The sequence below is a fragment of the Serinus canaria genome, chromosome 21 (genome assembly GCF_022539315.1).
Source record: "Serinus canaria isolate serCan28SL12 chromosome 21, serCan2020, whole genome shotgun sequence".
Lineage (NCBI taxonomy): Eukaryota > Metazoa > Chordata > Aves > Passeriformes > Fringillidae > Serinus > Serinus canaria.
In genome coordinates this window covers 6671511-6694108 of record NC_066334.1, presented here as the reverse complement: position 1 = coordinate 6694108, position 22598 = coordinate 6671511, and the positions used below count along the sequence as shown (strand labels likewise).

General features: G+C 58.7%; 2 protein-coding genes across 3 annotated transcripts in view; one reads left to right on the top strand and one right to left on the bottom strand.

Moving 5' to 3' along the window:
- The window catches only part of PLEKHN1 (pleckstrin homology domain containing N1), an 18580-nt gene extending 5676 nt beyond the window's left edge, over window positions 1–12904 (top strand). The window contains exons 3-15 of one of the 2 annotated variants that reach the window (XM_018920350.3): window positions 272–418; window positions 704–784; window positions 1805–1892; window positions 3232–3356; window positions 3900–4049; window positions 4432–4512; window positions 6368–6437; window positions 6696–6853; window positions 7368–7562; window positions 8094–8339; window positions 10088–10285; window positions 10545–10593; window positions 11664–12904. In XM_018920350.3, the coding sequence (XP_018775895.1) occupies window positions 272–418; window positions 704–784; window positions 1805–1892; window positions 3232–3356; window positions 3900–4049; window positions 4432–4512; window positions 6368–6437; window positions 6696–6853; window positions 7368–7562; window positions 8094–8339; window positions 10088–10285; window positions 10545–10593; window positions 11664–11836 (1761 nt within the window). In that variant the 3' untranslated portion in view covers window positions 11837–12904. The remainder of the gene's footprint in view (window positions 1–271; window positions 419–703; window positions 785–1804; window positions 1893–3231; window positions 3357–3899; window positions 4050–4431; window positions 4513–6367; window positions 6438–6695; window positions 6854–7367; window positions 7563–8093; window positions 8340–10087; window positions 10286–10544; window positions 10594–11663) is intronic. The other variant, XM_030231971.2, reaches the window with a different exon arrangement.
- Window positions 11959–22598, bottom strand: PERM1 (PPARGC1 and ESRR induced regulator, muscle 1). The gene is made up of 4 exons (XM_050982740.1): window positions 20471–22598; window positions 19276–19882; window positions 18156–18272; window positions 11959–16323 (listed from the first exon to the last, which is right to left on the bottom strand). Exons 1-4 carry the CDS (start codon window positions 21881–21883, stop codon window positions 16244–16246), a joined length of 2217 nt encoding a protein of 738 aa, XP_050838697.1. The 5' UTR covers window positions 21884–22598; the 3' UTR covers window positions 11959–16243.

Here is a 22598-nt window from a genome sequence, read left to right as displayed (position 1 = left end):
TTTCTGTGGAGCTGAGACACCCTGAAAGTGAAATGTGCCTGTGCCCCCCCTCTTTTCCAGCCCAGAAGCCCCAGCTTTAGGTCAGGATCTCCTCACAGGCTCCCAGCAGCAACTGAGCCCCGGCCCCACGTTGGCAAGGAGACCCAACAACAAACAGCCCATCCTGGGCACCTGCCCAGGGCGCCTTTCCCAGGAATCCCTGCTGGGAAGATGTTCTGGGAAGGTCTCTTCCACCAGCTCTGATCTGCTTTTCCCTGTATCCTTGGTACAGATTATTCCGAAGCAGGAAAACCAGAAGGAAAACTTGGACCAGAGGTTCCCCAGCCTGTTCAAGAAGGGCCGAAGGAAAACGGTTGTCAGGAATTTGGGCAAAATTATTTATTACTCCAAGGTCAAGTTTAAGTTCCAGCACTGCCAGGTAAACACGAGGCACCTCTTTGTGGGGATTTCTGTGCCCAGGGATGGAGTAATTGGGAAGGGAAGGGTAATTCTGGGATCATGGAGAATTCCCTGGGCTGCTCTGGGCACTGCCACGTGGTGCCCACCTGCTCCCGTCCCTGTGGGCACCTGGGGCACTTCCATCAGCACAGACGTGACCCTTGGAGAAGCTTTTCTGTGCCTGGGATGCAGAGGGAGGCTGGGAGGTGTCCTGAGATAACCCCAAAGGTGTCCTGAGATAACCCCAAACGTGTCCCTTCTGCAGGAGGTCAACAGCTGCTTCCTGGAGCTGTTCCAGTCCTACCTGTACTTCCAGTCCACAGGTCCCAATGGCCTCACCTACCAGGTAGGGCCTCATCTGGGCAAGCTGGGCTTTGGGCTCTGTGGCCACACTGGGGTGTTTTGTCCCAAAGCCTGTCCCCAGAGCAGCTCAGGGTCACCTGGGCCAGGGGTGAAGCAGCCCAGGAGCAGGTGAGATGTGAACTGGAGCCACCTTTGTGCTGAGCACAGGCACAAAGAGCTGAGCCTTGGGAACCCCCAAATCCCCCTGGCCTTGGTGCCCATGGGGGTCTAGGGGGAGTTCTCCATCTGCAGGATGGGCTTTTCCAACATGAATTATTCTGTGGGAGAAGGGAGGAAGAGAAATCTGAGCCTTGGGGAGCTCTGCTGGCAAACCACTCATGAATCTTTTAACCTGGTGGTGCTGGGGAGTTGCAAATAATGAATGAACTGTTCTGCACCACAGCCAGACAACCACAGCTGGGAAACAACAGCCCCTGAATGTTCTCTTCCTCCACACAACTGAGGAACTGAAACTGAGCATGTTTGGGAGGTGATTGTCAAATTAGTTCCTCTTAGAAATTAGTAATTAGCCTTTAGGTGACTTGAGGTTGATGTAAAACATCAGGAAAACCTCTCCAGTCACCTCCAAGGCAGCCTTCAACTGGAAATTCCCATGTCAGGAGAAAAACAACATCTCAAACTCTCCTAACTCCTTTAGAAACAGCTCCTGAGTTTATTAATTGTGGAGGAATTAACAAGGAATTAATGTGCCCCAAGGCGTTAGAGCCATTAGCATCTTTTATGGAGGTTGTTTCGGGAGCCCAGAAGAGAGAGGACAAAGCTGTCACCTGTTCCTGGGCTTTGGCAGAGTGGGAATCTGAACATGCAGTCTGGGAACTGGACAGCTCCATTTTCCTCTAGGGCCAATCCCATTCTCTGCCTTTTCTCCTGTTAAATCACCATTGTTTTGCTGAGGTTTGAAATGGAAAGAGAGAAACCCCTGTGGAATATAAAGGCATTCCTCAGCGTGGCAGAGGATTGCTGCAGGATGGAGCCCAAAGTAACCCCTGCTCTCCTTCCCCAGGGGCTGCTGCCTCTGAAGGAGCTGGAGGTGCAGGAGCTGGGGCCTGGGCAGAGCCCGGGGCAGCAGGACCACGCTTTCCACATCTCAGGTGGGTCTGTGGGGCTGCTGGGCTCAAGGGGACAGGGGAGGGGACAGGGGTGGGCCTGCTCCCTGTGCCAGCCCCTGAGCACCTGCAGAGCCCCCACTGCAGCAGCTCCTGCAGTCCCAGGCATGCTCCTTTCCTCATTTCTCTTCCTCCTGGGCCCTCTTTGGATGTGGCAATGGGTGATGCCCTCGGGGTGTGCCCGGGGGTGAGGGTCAGCTGAGGGTCATGCCCTGGCAGCAGGATTCCTGCTGGCTTTAATTAGCACTTATAATTAGTGTGAGAAGCTGGATGCCCAGGGAATGCCCCGAGAGCAGCATCACACAGGGAAACCAAGGGAAGAGGAAACAGGAGAGCTCCAGAGCCACAGACACGTGGGTGCCCAGAAAACGCTCGACACCAAATTGCTGTCATGGGTTTGGAGTCACTCAGGAGTCTGTGCCCTGGTTCCCCACCTCAGCTTTGTTTACCCTGCTTTTCCTGCAAGACAGACACGCTTCAAAGGCTCAGTGAAACCTTGTTTATAAATAATGCAGGAATTAGGGCACTAAAGATACCACAGAAGGGCAAAGTCCCTCCCGTTTATCCAGGCTTATCTGGGTACCTCCAAGTCCCACAGAGGCAGATCCTTCTGAGCCTGCAGCAAGCAGGGTTTAATATGGGCTGAGAGGTAAATTATTAATCACAACATCCACTCTGCATCCTGCCAGGAATGGTTATTGCCCTCAGCAGGCTGTGCTGGGAGCAGGTAGCAGAGGGTGTGGGAGGCTGTGCTCATGCCCTGAGATGAGTGAGAGCTGGAAACTCTAGAATCAACAAGCTGCTGGGCTGTCCCTCCCTCCGAGGGGATGTCTGGAGTCATCCTCAGCTTGGCTGGCACGGGTTAGATTCGGTGAGGCAATAAATAAACAAACAGTGCCAGAAAGCTACTGGTGTTCTACATCTGGAGAGCCAGGGTGAAGCTAGGAGATAACACAGGGCTTTCTGCTGAGGGAGCAGCACCTTGGGACAGTCCCTGCCCACAGGGAGCCTTCCCACAAACTGCTCGGGGGGTTGGAAGCTGAAATCCACCTCTGGAGGTCAGGCTTGGCTTTGGGCTGACTTTGGGATTTCTTCTTGGCCTGGCTTGGGGTTAAAAACTGTCTGGTGGTCAGGGCTTGGTGTGTGGAAGGCTGATGTGACAAAAGGGTGGCAGGGAGGTCTGGAGGGAGGTGGCAGCAGAGCTCTGGTGTCCCCACACCCCTTGGAGGGCTGGGCAGTGTGCCAGCTGTGCCAGCTGGCTCCCGATGGATGCTGCTGTCCCTGCCCAGCTCTGCTCTGCTCACCCTGGGTCTCCCACCCCCAGGGCCCCTGCTGAACCCCCTGGTGGTATTCTGCCAGTCTGAGGCCGAGCTGAAGCAGTGGCTGTACCACCTGGAGAAGCAGATCCAGCTCTGTGGAGGGAGCCTGGCCTTGCCCCTGCTGTCCCAGGTGGGTGCCCCACAGCCATGTCCCTCTGCTGGCTCCCAGCTGGGACACTGGGGTGGATTCCCTTTGGGAGACTCTCCTGGGGAAAAAAGGGTGCAAAAAGAGCTTGCAAAAGGGTCTGAGAGCCACTGTGCTGGGAGGAAGAGCTGCCACCCATGGGTGCCACCAGCAGCACAACCTCCATGGGGTCAGAGCTTGGGTCAGCCTCAGAGAAGGTCTCACGCTTGTGGGTGCTTGTGCAACCACCCAGAGCTTGCAAAACATCAGGAGGAGGAGGAGGCTGAAGCCTAGAAAACAGAGAGGAATTGTCTCTCCCAGTCTCTGAGGGTGTTTTCATTCCCTCCCCACTTGTCAAACAGAAATATCCCCCTTGGAAAGGCATTCCCAGGTGGTGCTTGGTGTGGGGAATGCCAATCCATTCCCAGCTGGAAAACTGCCCCCTGCCCAGATTTATCTGTTCTCTCCTGCTCCTGCCACACCAAAAAAGCATCCCCAGGTGGGGCAGGCCTGGCTGAAGGCAGGGGTGGTCAGTGTGTCTGTCCCTAGAGCGGCTGGACGCGGAGCCCCGGGGACAAGGAGGAGCTGCGCTGGTCCGTGCAGAACCTGCCCGTGCAGGACTGGAGGGGAACCCAGCGGGAATCCCTGGGAGAAATCCTCTGTGTGTCCAAGGTGAAGCTCCAGCACCTGCCCTTCCAGGTAGGACACGGCTCCAGGGAGGGAGGGATGGAGGGATGGATCCATGGATGGAGTCATTGGTGCAGGCTCCATCTCCCAGCACAGGGAAGCAGCCTGGCCATTTCCAATCCATTTCCCACTCAGGGAAGCAGCCTGGCCCTTCCCAAATCCATCTCCCAGCACAGGGAAGCAGCCTGGCCCTTCCCAAATCCATCTCCCAGCACAGGGAGGCAGCCTGGCCCTTCCCAAAGCTGTTTCCCAGCACAGGGAGCAGCTCAGCTCAGCTCAGCTGTTGCCAGAGCCTTGCCCCTGGTTGCTGTCAGGAGGACAAAGCCCAGGGTTCTCCAGCTCTGAGCCCTGGCTGTTCCCAGGCATCCAACCCTCTCCCTGTCTGCTTCCCCAGGAGCAGCACGACCGGCTCCTGGTGCTCTACCCCTCCACGCTGGTGATCGTGTCTGAGGAGCCCAGTGGCCTCTGTTTCAAGGTGAGCTCCTCTCAGAGCATCCTGCTGCTCTCCACCTGCATTCCCCGAGCTCCTGGTGTCCCTCCCGTGCCAGCTGGCAGGGAGCAGGCACCAGGATGGTGCAAGATCTCTTCCCATGAGAAACACCTTGCTCTCCTCCAGCAGCCCAAGGGGAAGGAGCTGCCTGCCAAGGAGTCTCTGGGAGGAGGAGGAGGAGGAGGAGGAGGGAGGCTGTGCTGGCAGGGAGCCCAGCCCTCCTGCTGCAGACAGGAGCTGGCACGGCCCCAGAGAGCCCCTCAGGGGGCTTTTCCCCCCAGGCTCTGTGCCAGGGGACCACTTTGGAGCTGGGAGCAGCCTGGCAGCACGGCTGGTGCTGTGGGGAAGGGCACAGGAGGGGAGGGGAGGGGAGGCTGCTGCTGGTGCAGTGCTGGCAGCGTTCTCCCTCTGCAGGAGCAGAAGGGACAGCAGGGACAGGGAGCATCCCAGGGGATGCCAGAGCAGCTTCTCTGCTGTGTCTGCCTGTGGGAGGAGTGCTGGAGCCTCAGCACAGGCAGGCAGTGGCACTGAGCAGTCAGAATGGCCCTGAAATCATCCAGTGACATCCCTGGTGGCACTTGGGGACACAGCTGAGTGGGAGCATGGCTGTGCTGTTAATGGCTGGGCTCGGTGGTGCTCTAGGGCTTCTCTGCCCTTCCCTTCCTGTGATTCTGTGATCTCGAGCATCCTTTGATGGCTCACTCAGAGCTCTCTGCTCCTCCTGTGCTGGAACAAATGTGCCAAAAGGAGCAGTGACCTGTCTGTGACCCCGGAGCTGCTGCTCTGCTGCATCCCTGAGTCACCGAGCCAGGGACAAACAACCCTGCAGAGCTGCAGGGCTGTGAAATGCACCGTGAACCCCCCGGGGCCCTGCTCCACGCGGCTCCACATCCTGCAGAACGCTTCTATTGTTATCCCTGGCAAGAGCATCTCCCGGGAGGCTCCTTCCCGGGAGGAGGGCCGTGAGCAGGCAGAGCTCTCCCCATCCCAGAGCAGCTCTGGACGGCGTTTTCCAGCAGCTGGGACACGCCCCAGGCACAGCCTGCTTTCGGGAATGTGCTGTTTGCAGCTCCTGGGAATGGAGCACCACGCAAGGGGGCCTGGGCTGGGCTCTCCCATGAGCTCATCTCTTTTGAAACCCTAAACCTGCCTCGTGTGCCGTTCCCTTCCCAGGGATGCTCCCTTCCCACGGTGCCGCGGTCCCGGGCTGATTCACCAGCCTGTGACAGGAACCTGCTTTTCCAGAGGCGTGTCAGGGCACGGGAGCCTCCTGCGGGGCTGCTGCACTTCCCCTGCCCTCAGTTCTGTTCTGCAGCTTCACAGCGACCACAGGAGCTGCCCCTGCCAAGGGTGTGGGGCAGGGAAGGGGCTGGGATGGGGCTCACCCCAATCCTCCGGTGGGAAAAGGCCCTGGGCGAGGTGGAAACCAGTAAGGGGGAGCTGCTGGGGGGGGCTGGAGTTGTCTGTGGGGTGTTGGTGAGCTTCCCGAGGTAGGACTTTATCCAGAGGGTGTCTCAGCACCAGGAGGCAGCAGGAATCCTGCTGGGATGTGCACGAGGTAGCAGGAATCTCACTGGGATGTGCAGGAGGCAGCAGGAATCTCACTGGGATGTGCAGGAGGCACAGGAATCCCACTGGGATGTGTAGGAGGCACAGGAATTCCACTGGGATGTGCAGGAGGTAGCAGGAATCTCACTGGGATGTGCAGGAGACACAGGAATCCCACTGGGGTTGCCCCTGTGGGAGCAGAGTTTGGCTGCCCAGGTGCCCCAGAGCTGTGCCCCATGGGGACAGGAGCTCTGCTGGCTCCATGATCCCAACCCTGCCCCTCTGTCCACAGGGAGAGCTCCCCCTCAACGCCATCCAGGTGCTTTTTGAGGAGAATGACAAAACCTCCTTTCTAATCGAAGGTGGGTGTCCAGCACGGGGAGGGAGGACCTGGCACAGCCACGGGGGGGCTCGGGGGTGTGCCCACCCTCCTGCTGGGCAGCCAGGCTCCCTGAACTGCCCCCTTGGAAATCTGGGATGCTCTGTGTCCTGGCAGGAGGGCAGCACCAAGGGCAGAGCATTCCCAGCACCTCCAGATCCCGTGGAATGCGGGGTGGGATGGAGCAGGAGGGTTTCTGAGGGGTCCAGTCCGGGATCAGCAGTGGGGGATGTTTTTCCAGGCCGACTGATCAACTCCATCCGGGTGACCTGTCCCAGCTACCAGGACTACCAGGAGTGGCTCTACTGCCTCAAAACCGCCCAGTTCCGAAATGCAGACTCCTCCCTCTCGGGCTCCGAGAGCTTCTCTGTGGGGTCAAAGCCGCCCCACCCCAGCCAGGTACGGGATGCTGGAGTTTTGGGAGGGAACTCATGGCTGTCCCATCTGTGTGACACTCTGGTGACACAGCAGGCTCTGCTCGAAGCTGCCAGCAAGCTGCTGATCCCTGGGGGTTATTTCAATAATTATTTATTATTTTTAAATTAGTTAAATTATTAATACAGGGCATTATATGGGAAAAATGACATTGAATTCTTTCAAAAGCAGAGGCTGGACACGGCCTGTGACAGGGGTGGGCACTGAGGCACTGGCACGAGGTCAGGGATGGGTTTTGGACCCATGATCCCTGTGGGTGCCTTCCAAGTTGGGATATTCTGTGATTCCTGCCAGGAATGGGAGCCAAGCTGGGATGGGGCTGGCTGCCTGGCATCCCTTTCCTGCTGGGCACCCCCTCATTCCCCTCACTCACCCCAAAACCAGCACATCCCACACCCTGCTGCTGGCCATGGGGACACAGCCCAGAGCCCAGGGACACGAGGGCTGTGTCCCCAGGCATGTCCTTGTCCCCATGCAGTTCCCCAGCAGTGGGAGGGGATCCCTCAGCTCTGACGGATGGACGAACTCCTGGGCGTCCGGAGGGAGAGTGACCACGCTGACCCAGCTGTCCCAGACCAGCGGCTCACTGCCCGACGGCCACTCCTTCCTGCTGACCCCCGAGGGCCGCCTGCTCCAGGAGCCCCTCTCCCCTGGCTACTCCCAGCCTCTCCACGTAAGTGAGCCCCAAAACCAGCCTGGCATGCCTGTGGGATCCCCTGGACTGGGGCTCGATGCTGCCTTTGGTGCTGGCAGTGTTTGCTGTGGGGCTGGAGCAAATCCCTGCCTGCAGCCTGGGCTTGTCCTGGCTCAGCCGGGTCAGGGAAAAGGCTGCTGAGGGATCCCAGATCCAGTCCCAGTTCCAGTCCCATCCCAGTTCCAGTCCTGTCCCAATTCCAGTCCCATCCCAATTTCAGTTCCAGTCCCAGTCCCATCCCAGTCCTCTGCCCTGTACTAGAGCCGTTGAGGATTACAGAAGGGCAAAGAGGAGGTTCCAAGGCTGGAAAAATAAAAGCTGCAGGGGGTGGAGATGATGGCCAGGCAGGGTTTTTGCTCTGGCCCAGAGCAGGAATCACACCCCGAGGGATGGCAGAGCATGTGGGGCAGGGCCCAGGCAGGACCTTGGCAATCCCCGAGCCCGGAGCGATGTCCATGTGCATTCCCAGCCCGAGGAGAGCCAGCTCCAGGCTCTGTCCTCTCATTGCAGAGCCTGGCACAGCCCAGCTGGCCCAGCTCAGGGCTGCCCACGCAGGAGCTGCGCAGGGGGAACAGTGCCAGGAAATCCAAGGGCAAGAGCAGCGGGCAGCAGGTGCCCAGCCAGGACCCAGAGAGGAGCGTCTGCAGCCGCATCCCCGAAAACCCCAAGGCAGAGATGCAGTCCCCGGTGTACCAGGAGCCCTACTCAGCACAGGGCCCCCAGCAGCACCCCCTGGCACAGCTGGAGCTGGGCAGGGTAAGGGATGGCTGGGGATGGGGCTGGGATCAGGATGGAGGTGGGATGGGGATGGGGATGGAGGTGGGAAGGGGCTGGATGTGGGATCAGGATGGATGTAGGATGGGGACTAGATGTAGGATGGGAACTGGATGTGGGCTGGGGATGGAGGTGGGATAGGGTTGGATGCAGGATTGGGATGAATGTAGGATCAGGATGAATGTAGGATCAGGATGAATGTAAGATGGAGCTGGGGCTGGATGCAGCATGGGGATGGATCCTCCTGCCTGGGAAAGGCAAGGTTCACCCTTCCCTGCTGGTGCTGCTGGCAGGTACAGGGACCTGGCAGGTGCTTCAGAGCAGGTGTGAAAGCATTGCCATGGGAAAAGGGGCCGTGGGAGGGAGGTTGCACATGGCAGATGGAGCAATGCCTCCCAGAGCCCTGGGATGTAGGCACCAGCTCCTGAGGCAACCCATGAGTAGGAGGTTATTGCCTCATGGGACACAGCCTCCTCTTCCAAGGGTTTTCCAGCATGTCTCCATCAGTTTTTTAGTGTGATGCCACTTTCCCAACACCTCAGTGACTGTTCCTTAAGGAATTCCCCTCCTTGGCCCAGCCAGGAGTCAGCCCCATCATCCCCATGGATGAGCAGCATTTGGGACTTTATTTGCAGGGCCATTCCCCACTCCAACCCCTCCTGGGATGAGCTGTGAGTGCCCTGTCCCCATTTCCATCCTGGCTTGGGGCTGAACAGACAGAGCTGGGTGGGAGTTCAGCCCTCAGCAGCTCCCAGCTGCTCCCCTTGGCACTGGTCCCTCCACTCCCAGTTCCCCCAGTGCTCCCAGTGGGGCCTCCCGCAGGAGCTCCTGCTGCCCCCAGCCGGCCCTGACTCAGCAGCCAGGCTCCTGCCTCCAGGAGTTGTGCCCGGGGCTATTTCTTTCCCTGCCATCTGAGCAGGGATGGAAACTCCAGAGCTGCATTTTGGGGTGGGGCAGGGCCCAGCAGAGTTCCCTGTTCCCTCCAGCCAGGGCAGGGCAGAGGGGAACAGGTTTCCCCTGTCTAATCACAGGCTGCACATCACAACCAGCAGACAAAGGCAGGGACAGAGATGTGAGCCAGGCTCCTGAAACTGGAGATGAGTCAGAGCCAGAGCCCTCTCTGGCCACCCCAAAAATCCCAGCTGAGATAAGAGAGTGCCTGGTAAAGGCCACACTTCTGCTTGTGAGAATCTGATAGGGAAAGGCTTCCTGAGTCACCCCCACCCTGGGGTGACCCCCTCCCCTCCAGGGTCCTTCCTGGCTCTGCCCTGCCCTTCTGCACCCCTGAGCAGCTTTCATCCTCCTGCCTTCCCCTCTGGCCAGCTCCCAGCACACCTGTGGCTCACGGGGATGAGCCCTGGCCTCTGTGTCCCACCTGAGCAGAGCTGGTGGGGAGGGCAGAACCAGCAACCCTTGCTTGGCCTGAGGGTGCTGCCAGCAGGGCTGGATTTGGGGTGGGCAGCACCAGGTGGGCATTTCCCAGCTCTCCACAGCTGGGATCCATCCTGGGGCTGGATTTGGGGTGGGCAGCACCAGGTGGGCATTTCCCAGCTCTCCACAGCTGGGATCCATCCTGGGGCTGGATTTGGGGTGGGCAGCACCAGGCGGGCATTTCCCAGCTCTGCACAGCTGGGATCCATCCTGGGGCTGGATTTGGGGTGGGCAGCACCAGGTGGGCATTTCCCAGCTCTGCACAGCCAGGGTCCAACCTGGGGCTGGTTTTATTGCAGTTCCTGCAGTGTCACGGGCAGACAGGACCAGCCCAGGGGACTGTGCCAGGTGCCCAGCAGCTGTCCCTGGAGCAGTGGCACTGCCAGCCCCTGCCAGGGCACTGCAGGGAGGTGCCCACGGTCCCCATCTACAGCACCCCGGGCACCTCACGCCGGCTGCAGCTGCGGGCACCTGCCCAGGGCTCCTACCTGGGAGAGGTGAGCCTGGGAACTGCCCTGTGGGGGGCAGGGGACACTCAGAGGGTGCAGGGGACACTTGGGGATGCAGGGGACATTTGAGGTGCAGGGGGACACTCGGGGGGTGCAGGGGAACAAAGCTGGGGTCCCACCTTGCCTGGGGGGTCCCTGCAGGGCTCTGGCCCCTCTGCTCAGCAGGGATGAGGCCGATGCCCCACTGGGCAGGGTGCCAGGCTGGCACAGCCGTGCCACCCTCACCAGGCTGTCCCTCTCTCTCCAGATCTGCTCCCTGTCACAGGAACACCTGGGCCCTGAGCTGCGTCCCCCAGGTGAGGCCCTCACCCTGCTCTGCCCTGCCTTTGGCACCTGGCACCTGGCCTGCCTCCCCTGGCACCCCCAGCGCTGGCACCTTGCCTAATGAGGGTTTTGGGCTTTCTCTGTTAACAGACACTGACTTTTAACAGAGAACACCACCTTTGGCATGAGGCTGTAGAGAAAACTTAAATTAAATAATAAAAACAAGAGATTAAATATTATTACAAATGTATCTAAGTATATAAATTTATTATATGTAATTATATATTTGTATACATTAAATATATAAATATTATATATAAATATTATTTATATAGATAAAAATTATAAATATAAATATTCCTCTCAATTTTCCCTGCAGATGGCACCTGCTCCTGCCAGGGGACCACATCCTACCACAATAATTATAATTATATATATTTTTATTGTATATATAGAGAGAGTGAGAGATAAAAAATTATATATTATATGTTATATATTACATATAAATATATTTATAATAGTAGGAATCATATATATATATAAAAATACACAATTGTAAATATACAATCCCATTTCCCTGCAGATGGCATCTATGACCTGGCAGATGCCACCTGTCTCTGCCTACCACAATAATTAAAATTACATATATATTTTTGAATGCATATATATATTATATATATATATATAATTATTTGTTGTATATGACATAAATATATATATTTATAATAGTAGGAGCTATATACATTTATATAGATGTAAAATTATATCTAGACACACAGTTGTAACTCTGCAATCCCATTTCCATACAGATGGCACCTATGACCTGGCAGATGCCACCTGTCCCTGCCGGGACTCCATGTCCTACCACAATAATTAAAATTATATATATTTTTTTTTTGAATGCAGATATACATATATAAAATTATTTGTTGTATATGACATAAATATATATATTTATAATAGTAGGAACTATATATTTTATATATATAATTATATCTAGACAAATATATATAAAATTTACATAAACATAGTTCTGTAAAATAAACATATCTATATAAAATTCTATCTAGAGTGGTAACTCTGCAATCCCGTTTCCCTGCAGATGGCACCTATGACCTGGCAGATGCCAGCTGTCCCTGCCGGGACTCCACCTCCTACCACGACTACGCCGAGCTGCAGAGCTTCCAGAGCGACCTGAGCTACGACAACCTGTGGGAGGCGGAGGAGAAGGAGCCGGGCAGCCCCCGCCGGGCCCCGCACGTCTTCCAGGTCTGAGGCTGCCCCCGGCAGGAAAAGCCCCGGCAGGAGGAGCCCCGAGCTCTGCCCTCGTGGCCTGGCAGGGGCAGGGTTCAGTCCTGCCCCAAACCCCAGCGTGGGGCCCAGCAGAGCAGCCCCAGGCTCTGTGGGGCTGCAGGAGGCTGCTCACAAAACCAGCTCTGCCCCAGAAAATCCCAGAGCAAAAAGGGTCAGGCTCCCTCGGGTGAAGGGGACTCGGTGTTCAGAGGGAGGACCCAAAAGGTGCCTGGATTAGCTGGACTCGTTTGCACCAGAGCCCTCAGCTGGCCCCTGTGAGGATCCCCTGGGAACAGCCAGAGCTCTGGAGGCTGCCAGGCTGCCCAGGGCACTGCCCATCCTGGCAGCTCCCAGCCCTGTCCTCCTGCCAGAGCAGAGGCAGCAGGCAGGAGGTGGAGGGGAAAAAACCCCAAAACCCCAACCAGGTCTGAGCACAGTGGGGTTTTCTTTCCACCTTCCTGCCAGTGCTGCCTCCAAACCTGATGCCAGGAAAATGCCAGGTGAGCTGTGCTCCCTGAGGTCTTCCCTGCAGAGGAAACCCCAAATCCCCCCAAATCTGGGGATCCCTCCTTTCCTCCCTGTCCTGGGCTCATCCCAAGTGCTGCCTGTGGCTGTCCAGGCAAGGAGGGGAGAAAATCCCCCCGAGGAGAAACTCCAGAGCACTGCCAGGGGGCTGGGGTGTCCCTGATGTCCCTCGGGGCCCCTCCAGAGCCAGGGCAGGACACAAACAAGGAACAGAGTCTCAGGGTTGGTATTTTACAGCCTCTTCACCAGATCCTTTTGGGAGGTCAGCAGCAAATCCAAATGTTTTCACCTGAGGCTCTGAATTCTTAACCTTTGTTCCCTGCAGAGGCTGCAAATGTAACACAGCAACAAAACCTCTGCTTTGGTTCCTTCTCTGATGCAACCACAACCATTTGTACTTGAATATCTCCGGTTGTATTTTCGGGTTTTTCGGGAGGTTCCCAACAAAGTTTACATGTAAAGGCTGAGTGGGTTCTGTGTATTTAAATGTAAATGTGGCTGGTTGAAGAGCTGTTTAATTTTTTAGCTGTGGCTGGTGCTCAGTTCTGTAAAACACCTTCGGGAGTGTGTGGGTTCAGGTCTGGAAGCTGTTGTTGTTTTCTCTCAGGTTTGGGGAGGATTTGTATCTGATAAGCCCCAAAAGATCGATTTATTCTGAACAAAACTGTGCTAGGGGACATCCCAAATGTACTGGGAGTGAACACTTTGAGGGTCACCATCATATTTCAATTGACTTGCAACAGCAGTACCTGCAATGATCGCAGGGGGAGATCCCCCTCCTGCGGATATTAAACTTCCCTGTGGATTTCTGAGATTGGACAATCCCAATGTGCATCCCCTGGGATCATCTCCCTCTCTTTGCCATCCTCTGCTTTGATGGAGGTGCATTTTTGCCCATCACTGCTGCTCTGATGGGGAATTCCTGAATTTTTATTCTCTTTACTTGGGGAAGGACCCGCCCCTCCCTTCCCGGGGGTGTTCGGGATCCGCTCCGGGCCGTGAGGAGCAACTCCCCGGGTGCCCTGTGGGTGGGAGAATCCACCAAAATATGCAAGGACCGGAGTAACCGGAGCTTCTGCCACTTCTCCCTCTGCTCGGCCGGGGCTGGCACAGCACCAACCCCCCAAAACCCCTCTGGAGGGTGGCGAAAATTCCGCCGAAATTCCCATGGGAAGCTCTGCTCTGGTTTCAGCAGTGAGAGTGAAGGGAAAGTCAGAGTGAAGGAAAAATCCGAGTGGGAAAAAATCCGAGTGAAAGAAAATTCCGAGGGAAGAGAAATTCAGAGGGAAGGAGCTGCTGCAGCCAAGGCCATTCCCAGGAAAAGGGGCAGAGGCATCCCTGGGTGTCCGGGTGGGATGAAATACGGGGCAGCTCCTCGGGCAGCACCTGCCTGACTTTTTCATGTGCCTGGCACTGCCGAGGTGTCAGATGAGGGAGCTACGTGCAGGGAGGGATGGCACCAGGGCCGGGCAGCACCTCGGGGCATGCAGGATGCCCAAAGGTCGCTGTGATTGTGCCGGGTGAGGTGCGAGGTCCCGGCTGTCCCCTCAGTCCCTCGGTCCTGGCAGCTTTAGTCTAGGAGAAATCCTTGGGTATATTGAATTTGCGAGGTTTAATCTCCATTTTGGCCGTGGATAAAAATCCCAGGCATGCCTGGCCTTGCTGTGAGGCGGAGGAGAGAGCTGGAAAGGTCAGAGAATAAACCAAGCATTAAAATTTCAGGCTGCTCTGCTCCCTGGTGGAGCGTGGCAGAGGCTCCTGGATCCCCTGAGACCAGAAGGACCTTTCAGTAATTCCTTTCACTCCTGCAGCCAGCTGAGAGCCTGCAGCTCCTGAAATATTCATCACATCCTGTCCCTCCAGGGCGGATCAGAGGAGTGTGGAGTGCACCTGTGACCTGCTGGCACCTCTCTGGCTGCCAAGTCCTGCTGGCATCTCCTGGGCCCAGCTCTGAAGGGTCACACAGCAAATATCACAGACAGCAAAGGGTGACAGGCACCTCCTGTCACCCTCGGAGCACTCCTGGGAACAGCCCTGGGGTAGGGGCATGGAGACAGTGGGACATTCCCCCTTTGGAGGGGCAAAATTCGGGGGCTCCCTGCTGGAGAAGCTCAGGGACAGCCAGGAGTCACTGTCCCCACCCCAAGGGCCTCCCCTCTGGAGCAGGGCAGGTCCCCAGAGCCAGGGGCTGGCCTGGGACAGATCCAGCAGCCCCCAGACCCCAGCAGATAGCCCTGTCCCCTTCCTGTCCCTGCAGCAGGCCGTGCACCACAAGTGTCCTCAATGAAGGGTTTTGGCCAGAAACCCGCCAGGATCAGTGAACCCTCAATCCCTGGGACAGCCATCAATCACTTGGGCCAGGGCTACACCCAGTGGCTTCCAGCCCAGCAGCTCTGGGAATTGCTGGATGCAGAGGGATGGGGAGCAGGGAGGGGATGGAGGCAGTGCCTGCTGCCCCTGATCTGTTCAGGGGAGCCCAGAGCTCCTGAGCCAGGGATGACCCTGCTGGTGCCACCTGGCAGCCAGGCCTGCCTCAGAGGGGCAGGAACAGGGACACAGGGGACACTGCCCCATGTGCCCAGGGCTCCAAACCCCTCTGGCTCTGCACACACTTTGATTTATCCTCCTGCAAAGCCCAGGGCTCCCTTAAGGGCTCCCCACAGACAGAGCGATGGACACAGAAGTAGTAAATGAGATAGAACTTTATTAGAAGCTTCCAGCACGTTCCATCTGCTCTCCTCCTCCACAGAAGCCCTCCCAGTGGGTGTTGAGCTGCTCCAGGCCATGCAGAGCCTGTCCAGCCCTAACCCCCTGTCCCAGATCTCGCTGTGCCCTCCTCTCAGCAGTCACCCACGGCCTCCAGCCCACCCCTGCAGCCCTCAAAGCCTTCAGCACAAGGAAAGAGTCCTCCCCTCCCTGCTGTCAGCTCACAAACACAGGGCAGAGCCCCCGTGGAGCTCAGTCCCTCGCTGGTGCTGTCACCAGGCTGGTGAGGGGAGGAAATTCCTCCTCAATAATGCCCTGGGGTGCTGAGGGAGGCACTGGGGAGAGGGGGAACTGAACCATTTCATTTTCCATTCCACAGCTTCCACCCACGCTCCCCTCACCCCACATCTCCCCCAGCCAGCTTTGCCTCTCTAGGACGGGAGGCACAAAAGGAAATAAATCAAATATCCAGAGCCTTTCCCTGCTGCTTGGCACAGCCAAACCTGCCCTCCCTTCTCCCTCCCCTCCAACATCCTCCTGTCCCTTCTCCTGACACCTCCCTGCGCTCAGCCCCTGTCCCTGCTGCCCTCCCCGGCTGTCCCTTCCCCCGGGTGACCCCTGCCCGTCCTCTGCTGCGGGATGGGGACGTGTCCCTGCCGCAGCTGTCCCCAGGGACAGACCCAGCCGGGGCTGCGGCAGCCACGTGCGGCAGAAACCTCATCCCCGAGCTGGGACGTCTTGGAGTGAAACCCGAGAGGATTTGATCCTCCTGGAGCGATCGGAGCGGTCATGGGAGCGCTTGGCAGCGAGCCCTGCATCCCCCGGGGGCTGCTGCCCAGCCCAGGCTCTTCCCAAAGCTCCTTCAGAGATATCCCGGCTCTTTTGTCGGGATGAAGCACTTCCCTGCTTCCTCCGTGCTTTCCTGTGCCACCAGGTGACTCCAGCGGGGAGGAGGGACCCGCTGGCACTGTCAGCCTCTGTCCTGTCCTGTCCTGTCCTGTCCTACCGTCAGTTCCCGCCGCCGGGAGGCTCCCGCTCCCTGTGCCATCCTGTCCCGTCGCGGATGGGGCCGGGGAAGCTCTTGGGGCTGCCTCCAGGCTTCTCCCACTGTCCAGAACAAAGTCCCGGCCCCGGGCAGCGGCTCCAGCGCGGCAGGGGTTAAGTCCGGGGGTGCCCTTCCCTGACCTGCCTTCGGAAGTAGCGGATGGCCGAGAGGGTGCCAAAGCTTGCCAGGAACACTGGAAAAGAGCCCAGGACATTCCCACAGTGACTCCGGGGGCTCCTCCCGGCCGTGGGGGTCCCAGACTGCTCGGGGGACACGCGGGGATCGCTCCTCTCCCTTCCCTGTCCCCTCCTGCCCGTGGTTTGCATTCCCACCGCACGGAATCTGCTCCCGGAGCGTTCCCAGCTGCCCACAGCCTGACTGGGCACACCCAGGGCAGAGTTGGGGTGACACCACCACCCCAAAAAGGGCTGGTCTAGGGGGAATGCTCAGTGGGGTCCCTGCGTGGTGGGCACTGCTGGGATACAGAGATCCAGGGGGAGATTTAATGGAGGGGGTGGATACCCAGATCCAGGTGGGGATTTCATGGACTGGCTGGAGACACAGGTTCAGGTGGAGATTTGATCTTGGGTGAGAGAAAGACACACAAGGAAAACCCCACCAGGGCTTCAGGACAGCACCTTCATTTCCTGCTTCTGTTTGCACCAGGAGGATGCTAAAAAAAAATCCCATTTGGGGGATTTTCTGGGGATTTTCTTGCCCCAGCCAAAAGCAGAAAATATCCAAAGCTCCAAATCAAAAGATGTAAGGACACAAGAAATAACGAATGGGGTGAAACACAAACCAAGCTCTGCTCTGCCCTTGCACCCAAAGTTTTTCATTTGGTTTATAAGGGACATTAAATTCCCTTGATTCCCAAGCAAAACCAGGAATCCAATCTGTGTTTTTAGACCCCACACTTTAAACTCAGACTGGATTTTGATTTATGAGCTAGAGGAACATAAACTCAGCTTGTTAGGAGCCCAAATGCCCAGAGAGAGCAGCAGCTCCGGGCTGTGGAGCCGCTCCTGCCTCCCTCCTCTCCAGGTTATTCCACCCCGGGGCACGAGGAGCTCATCCCCGTTTGCACACCTTCCTCGGGGCCACCTCCTCCACCCCAACACCTCAGCAGGACGGGGAGCAGGCCAGGAGCTGCTGGGGGGGATGGCAGAGAGCAGCCTTAGCTCAGGAGCTATTCCCAGCCCGGTGTCAGCTTCCTGCTGACCTTAGCAGGGAACATTCCTCGCCTGGAAGAGCAGCAGGAAGCCTCGATCCTGGCATTTCTTCCCATGGAAGGGGCTCTGCAGAGGAATGCTGCTCTGCAAGGGTTCTCCAGGCTGCAGCCAGGGCAGGGATTGGGAATGCTGCTCTCCCTGAGCCCTGCTCACCCAGCCATCCCCACTCCTGTGGCATTCTGCGAATTTCTGTTTCTTCAGTTCCCTCTCTCCTCACCAGCTCCCAAGAACTGGCCTTGGAGAGGAGAGGATCCCACAGAGCTCCAGGGAATTGCAGGACTCAGTGCAGGAGGATGGTGGGGAGAAGATTACACTTCCTCTTTGGGGAGAAGATTAAACCTTCTGAGCACCTCAGAAAAACACGGGAATTTTGGTGCTGGATGAAGGTTTAATCTCAACTTTGACCATGGACAAAAAGCCCCAGGCAGGCTTGGCCTTGCTGTGAGGCCAATTGTGTTGGGAATTTTGTTCCTGCTGGGATGAGGGAACCTAAACCTGCTCACTGCAGGTCCTAGGGAAGGACAAACTGAGCCCTGTCAGGGGCTGGATGGAGCAGGACCAAGGCTGTGGAGCCAGCTCAGCTCCAGCCAGCAGCTGCTTTGTGGGGAAAGCCCAAAAGACACGAGCAGCAATCGAGATCAGAGGAGAGAGAAGGCACGGGAACAACTTTGGAGCAGCAGGAAAAGGCTGCACATGCCCACAGGCAGCTGCAGGTATAAATATCCCAGTTTTGCTCCCTGCCAAAGGCCCCCAGAGCCCTCCCCAGCCCCGAGCAGGCGGGCACTGTACGTACTGGTCTTCCAGGCATCCGGAGCCTGCAGGTCAGATGTCTTCACAGCCCAGGAGGCGAAGGCACAGAAGACCAGGCACATGTCCTTGTGGCTCAGCACCCGCGGCTCCTCTGCTGCTCCTGCCACGAGAGGAGCACGAGGTCTGGGGGCTCCGTGCCACCCCTCTGCCCCCCCTCCCCTCCCTCTGTGACAGCAAATCCCTGGGAAATCATCCCTGAAGGTCTTTTGGCACCAGGGGGGACGTCAGAGGGCTCTGAGTGTTCCCAAGGGACAGTGACACATTTGTCACCCCCCTCAGTCCTGCACTTTGTGAAAAACCCCAAGGACAGATTTGCTAAAGCCACCCCAGGCTGCCTCCCTGCCTCCCTGCAGACCTCCCCAGCTCTCTGTGGTGGCTGCAATTGGGTCTGGGGAGCAGATTTGGGACTCAGCAATTCCTGGGGACACAGGCAAGGTCCCCTTCCTGTCACCAGTGTCCCCAGGCACACCCAGCTCTAGGACAACATCTGAGAGTGCTCAGCATCCCTCGGGGCATCCCACCCCACCCTGCCCCCTCCAGGGATGGAGACATCCCTGAGTGCTCTGCATTCCCTGATCCAGCCTGGAACAGCTTGAGGTCGGGCTCTTTTTGCTCCTATTCATTTGATCAGGCTTTTAATTAAAGCTGGCTTATTAATTAGCTGTGGCCACCTCAAAGGAGTTTTTCTCTGTGCAAACAGACTGGAAGCTCCATGTTGAGGCTCCCCTTGGGATGGCTCCCTCAGTGTTTGGGTTTAGGATTAACTCTGAGGCTCTGAGCATCACTTAAGCTCAAAGACAAACCCCTGCCTGTCCTGGTGGACCAAACCTCCCCTTCATTCCCACTTCTCTCACCTGCCCCCTGGAACAGGCAATGCTCAGGTGACCTCTGAGGTCTCCAGAGGGTGTTTTTCTGCTCAGGGTGGGTTTTACAGTCCCACATTCCCTGTCCATGCTGGGGACCTGGCCAGGAGCACTGGCTTGGCACGGGGACAGAGAAAGGAACATCCCAAGGGACAGCCTGAGGGACAGAGGGAGCATCCCAAGGGAGAGCCAGGGTGACACAGCCTGGGACATGTCCCTACAGGGGACAACAGGATTTACCTCTCAGTGCCAGGGCCCTGTCCTCATCTTCTGGCCACACCTGGGCTCCTCCCAGCGGGACCAGGGCGAGCTCCTCTCCGGATCTTCTGGGCACCAGGGCCTGGGAGGTTGGGGCTTGGCCTCCCCCCAGCTGCCCCTGCCTCTGCAGCAGGGACCTCAGAGCCCCCACAGCTTTCTTCACCTCTGAGGCCGGAGCCAGGGAGAAAATCCCTCTCCAGCCCATCCTGTTGGGGGCTGGCTCTGGGAAGAAGTGTTCATACGCCTCAGGGACTGAGATAACCACGGTGTCCTTGTCTGGAGCAGAGCTGGGAGCCTCCTTGTGCAGCCCAGGGTGGTCCAAGCCTCTGAACTTCTTTCTTTTCCTGTCTTTAGCTTTGCCTTTTTTCCTGCTTCCTTCTGGCTCGGTGAAGAAGTACTCATACAGTTCGGGCCAGGAGATTTCCCTCTGCAAGGGCGACTTCCGCCCCTCCAGGGAGCTGCCCAGCTCCTCCTCCTCCTGGGAATCGCAAAACAGGTACTCGTACATCTCGGGCCAGGTCACATCCAGGGAGTTGGCCTTGCCAGAGGCCCCATCAGCAAAGCACAGGGGGCTCACAGCCCTGGGCAGCTCAGCTGCAGCTTCCCAGGGGATCCCAGCTGCAGGCTCACACGGGATCTCAATGGCAGGGATCCTGGGGAGCTCAGCTGCAGGGATCCTGGGGATCTCAATGGCAGGGATCCTGGGGATCCCAACTGCTGCACTCCTGGGGATCTCAATGGCAGCACTCCTGGGGATCCCTGCTGCTGCACTCCTGGGGATCCCTGCTGCAGGCTCCCAAGGGATTTCAGGTGCAGGTTTCCTGGGGATCCCAGCTGCAGGCTCCCAAGGGATCCCAGCTGCAGGAACCTCAGGGATCTCCAAGGGTTTCCTGGGAACCTCAGCTGCAGACTTCCTGGGGATCTCAGCAGCAGGAGCTGCAGGGACTGCAGGGATCTCTGAGGGTTTCCTGGGAATCTCAGCAGCAGGAATTCCAGGGGTCTCAGCAGCAGGAACTCCAGGGATCTCTGAGGGTTTCCTGGGAATCTCAGCAGCAGGAATTCCAGGTGTCTCAGCAGCAGGAACTCCAGGGATCTCTGAGGGCTTCCTGGGAATCTCAGCAGCAGGAATTCCAGGGGTCTCAGCAGCAGGAATTCCAGGGATGTCAGCAGCAGGAACTCCAGGGGTCTCAGCAGCAGGCTCTCCCCCAGCCCCCTCAGCAGCATTCCCTCCAAACGCTGCCGTGCTCCCGGGCTGGAGAGGATTCCTCAGCACCCCCTGGCTCTCCTCTCCTGGAGGAGCCGCGGCTCCGTGGCCAGGGACCGCTGGGACACTGTCACGTACGCCCAAGCCACCGGCCTGCCCTGCCTTGGGGCCCTTGGTGGCCTTTGTCTTGCCCGGGGACTGCGGCCCCGGCTCCTTGCCCCGGGGCTTGGGGGGAGCAGTCCCGGCATCGCCGCCATCCACGCCAGCGCCGGGCAGTGCCCGCTTGTTCTCCGCAGCCTCCTCGCTGCCCAGCCGCACCAGCCCTCCCTTGGCCGCCTTGTCCTTCGCTCTGCCCTTCCGCGGGGACACCGGGGAGCCCGGCGGTGCCTTCCCGGCCGCGGTGGCGCCCGGTGCCGCTGTCAGGGGGTCCCTGTCCCCCTCGGTGCCGCCGGCTCCGCGCTGCTTGCGGCTCTTCCTCGGCTGTGCCGGCACCTTGGGCCTCACCACGCTGGGGGATGCGCCCGGCGAGCTCGGCTCCGCGCCCGCCTTCTCCTCCTGCGCTGCCACCCTGGGCACCGTCCCCAGAGAAGGGCTCGGGGGGTCCCCCGCGGGTCCCCGCAGCCCGGGCTCCGAGGGGACAGCGCTTTTCTCGGCCGGTCCCTCCGCGGAGACAGAGGCTGCTGGAGCTTCTGGCTGTGCCAGCAGGGCTTGTCCCCCTCCTGCGTCCCCGCCCTGCTCGGGGGGTCCGGAGAGCTCCATGGCCTGGCTGCCTCCGGCCGCTGCCACCGCCGTGTCCTGCCCGGGGCCACCCTGCGCCGTGCCACCAGCCGGGGCGGCCCCGGGTGGCCGTGGTGGCTGCCTCCTCTGGGCGCTGGGCATGGCAGCGGGTGCCGGGCAGCTGGGCTTGTCGCTGTGGCACAGGAACCTGCCCACAGAGCCCAGCTCCGCTTCGTCCTCGCTGCCCGACAGCAGCTCCGGCACGCAGAGGTGCCCGCGCTCCGGCCGGCGCGGGGCGGTGCCACCGGCGCTGTCACCACGTGGGGCAGCGCTGGCCGTGCCAGGCAGTGCTGGCTCGCTGCCCGGCCTGGCTGCGGTCACCCCGTCGGTGCTGAGGGGACAGTCGCGTCCCGAGGCGTCCCCTTGCTCAATGTCACTGAGGCACTGCTCCTCGGCCGTGGCCAGCGATGGCGGCGCCAGGCTGCACTCCTCGGAAGCCTGGAAGAACTCGGCCCATTCGCGGTCGTTCAGCTGGATGCTGTACTCGAAGTTATCCATGCCTGCGGCAGGGGAGCGGCGACACGTCAGGCACGAGGGGGTGGCACCGCCGTGGGCACACGGAGGGCAGCTGTGTGCCCCCAAGCCTTCCTCCCAGCTCCTCCCTTCCATCTGCTCACCCTCACCCAATTCCAGCCCAAGCCCCTGGCAACTTCAGCAGAGCGGGGATGGCCTTGCTGACCACAACCCAGCCAGCAGTGGGAGAGGCCACTGCCACCCCCTCTGGTCCCCGCTGCCTCTGCTCCCCTGCACGGCAGCACAGGAGCTTTGGGATGCTCCCCACAGCTGCACAGGAGCTTTGGGACCCTCCCCACAGCTGCACAGGAGCTTTGGGATGCTCCCCAGAGCTGCACAGAAGGTTTGGGGCTCTCCCCACAGCAGCATCACACCCCACACCCCCCTTTCCCACCCATTTTGCCCCCAATCCACCTAAAACCCCTCCCTGATGTTCCCGAGCGTTCCCGAAGCCCAGGGCACCCCGGGCATCCCGCACAGCCAGGGCAGCAGCCCCGCCCTTGCCCGGGGCCCTGGGCAGGGAGGAGCGGCACAGCGGGACAGCAGGACACGCGGGGAGGGGACAAAGCCCGTCCTACCTGTCCCCCAGCCCCGGGCGGGGACGGAGCCATTCGAGGAGCCGCGCAGGAGAGCCCTCCCAGCACAACATGATGCCGTGCCCTGGCCGGGGGCAGAGAGCCCGGCTCCAGCTCAGATCCATTCAGGGACTAAAAATAAACCCTCCCTCCCTCTCCGGTGTCACTTGAGATGCCAGTGCCACCGGCCCGGAGAGGGCAGGCCCATATATAGAACTGTGGGGGACATGCCAGGG

Bases quoted from the DNA above. Each gene is read 5' to 3' on its own strand.
- PERM1 (XM_050982740.1), bottom strand. From the start codon at position 21,883: ATGGAAGGGAGGAGCTGGGAGGAAGGCTTGGGGGCACACAGCTGCCCT. The intron at 19,883-20,470 runs GTTCCTGCTGCT...GCTGCAGCTGAG, and splicing joins CTGCTGCTGAGACCCCTGGA to CTGCCCAGGGCTGTGAGCCC. The intron at 18,273-19,275 runs GTAAATCCTGTT...CTCTCGTGGCAG, and splicing joins CAGGGCCCTGGCACTGAGAG to GAGCAGCAGAGGAGCCGCGG.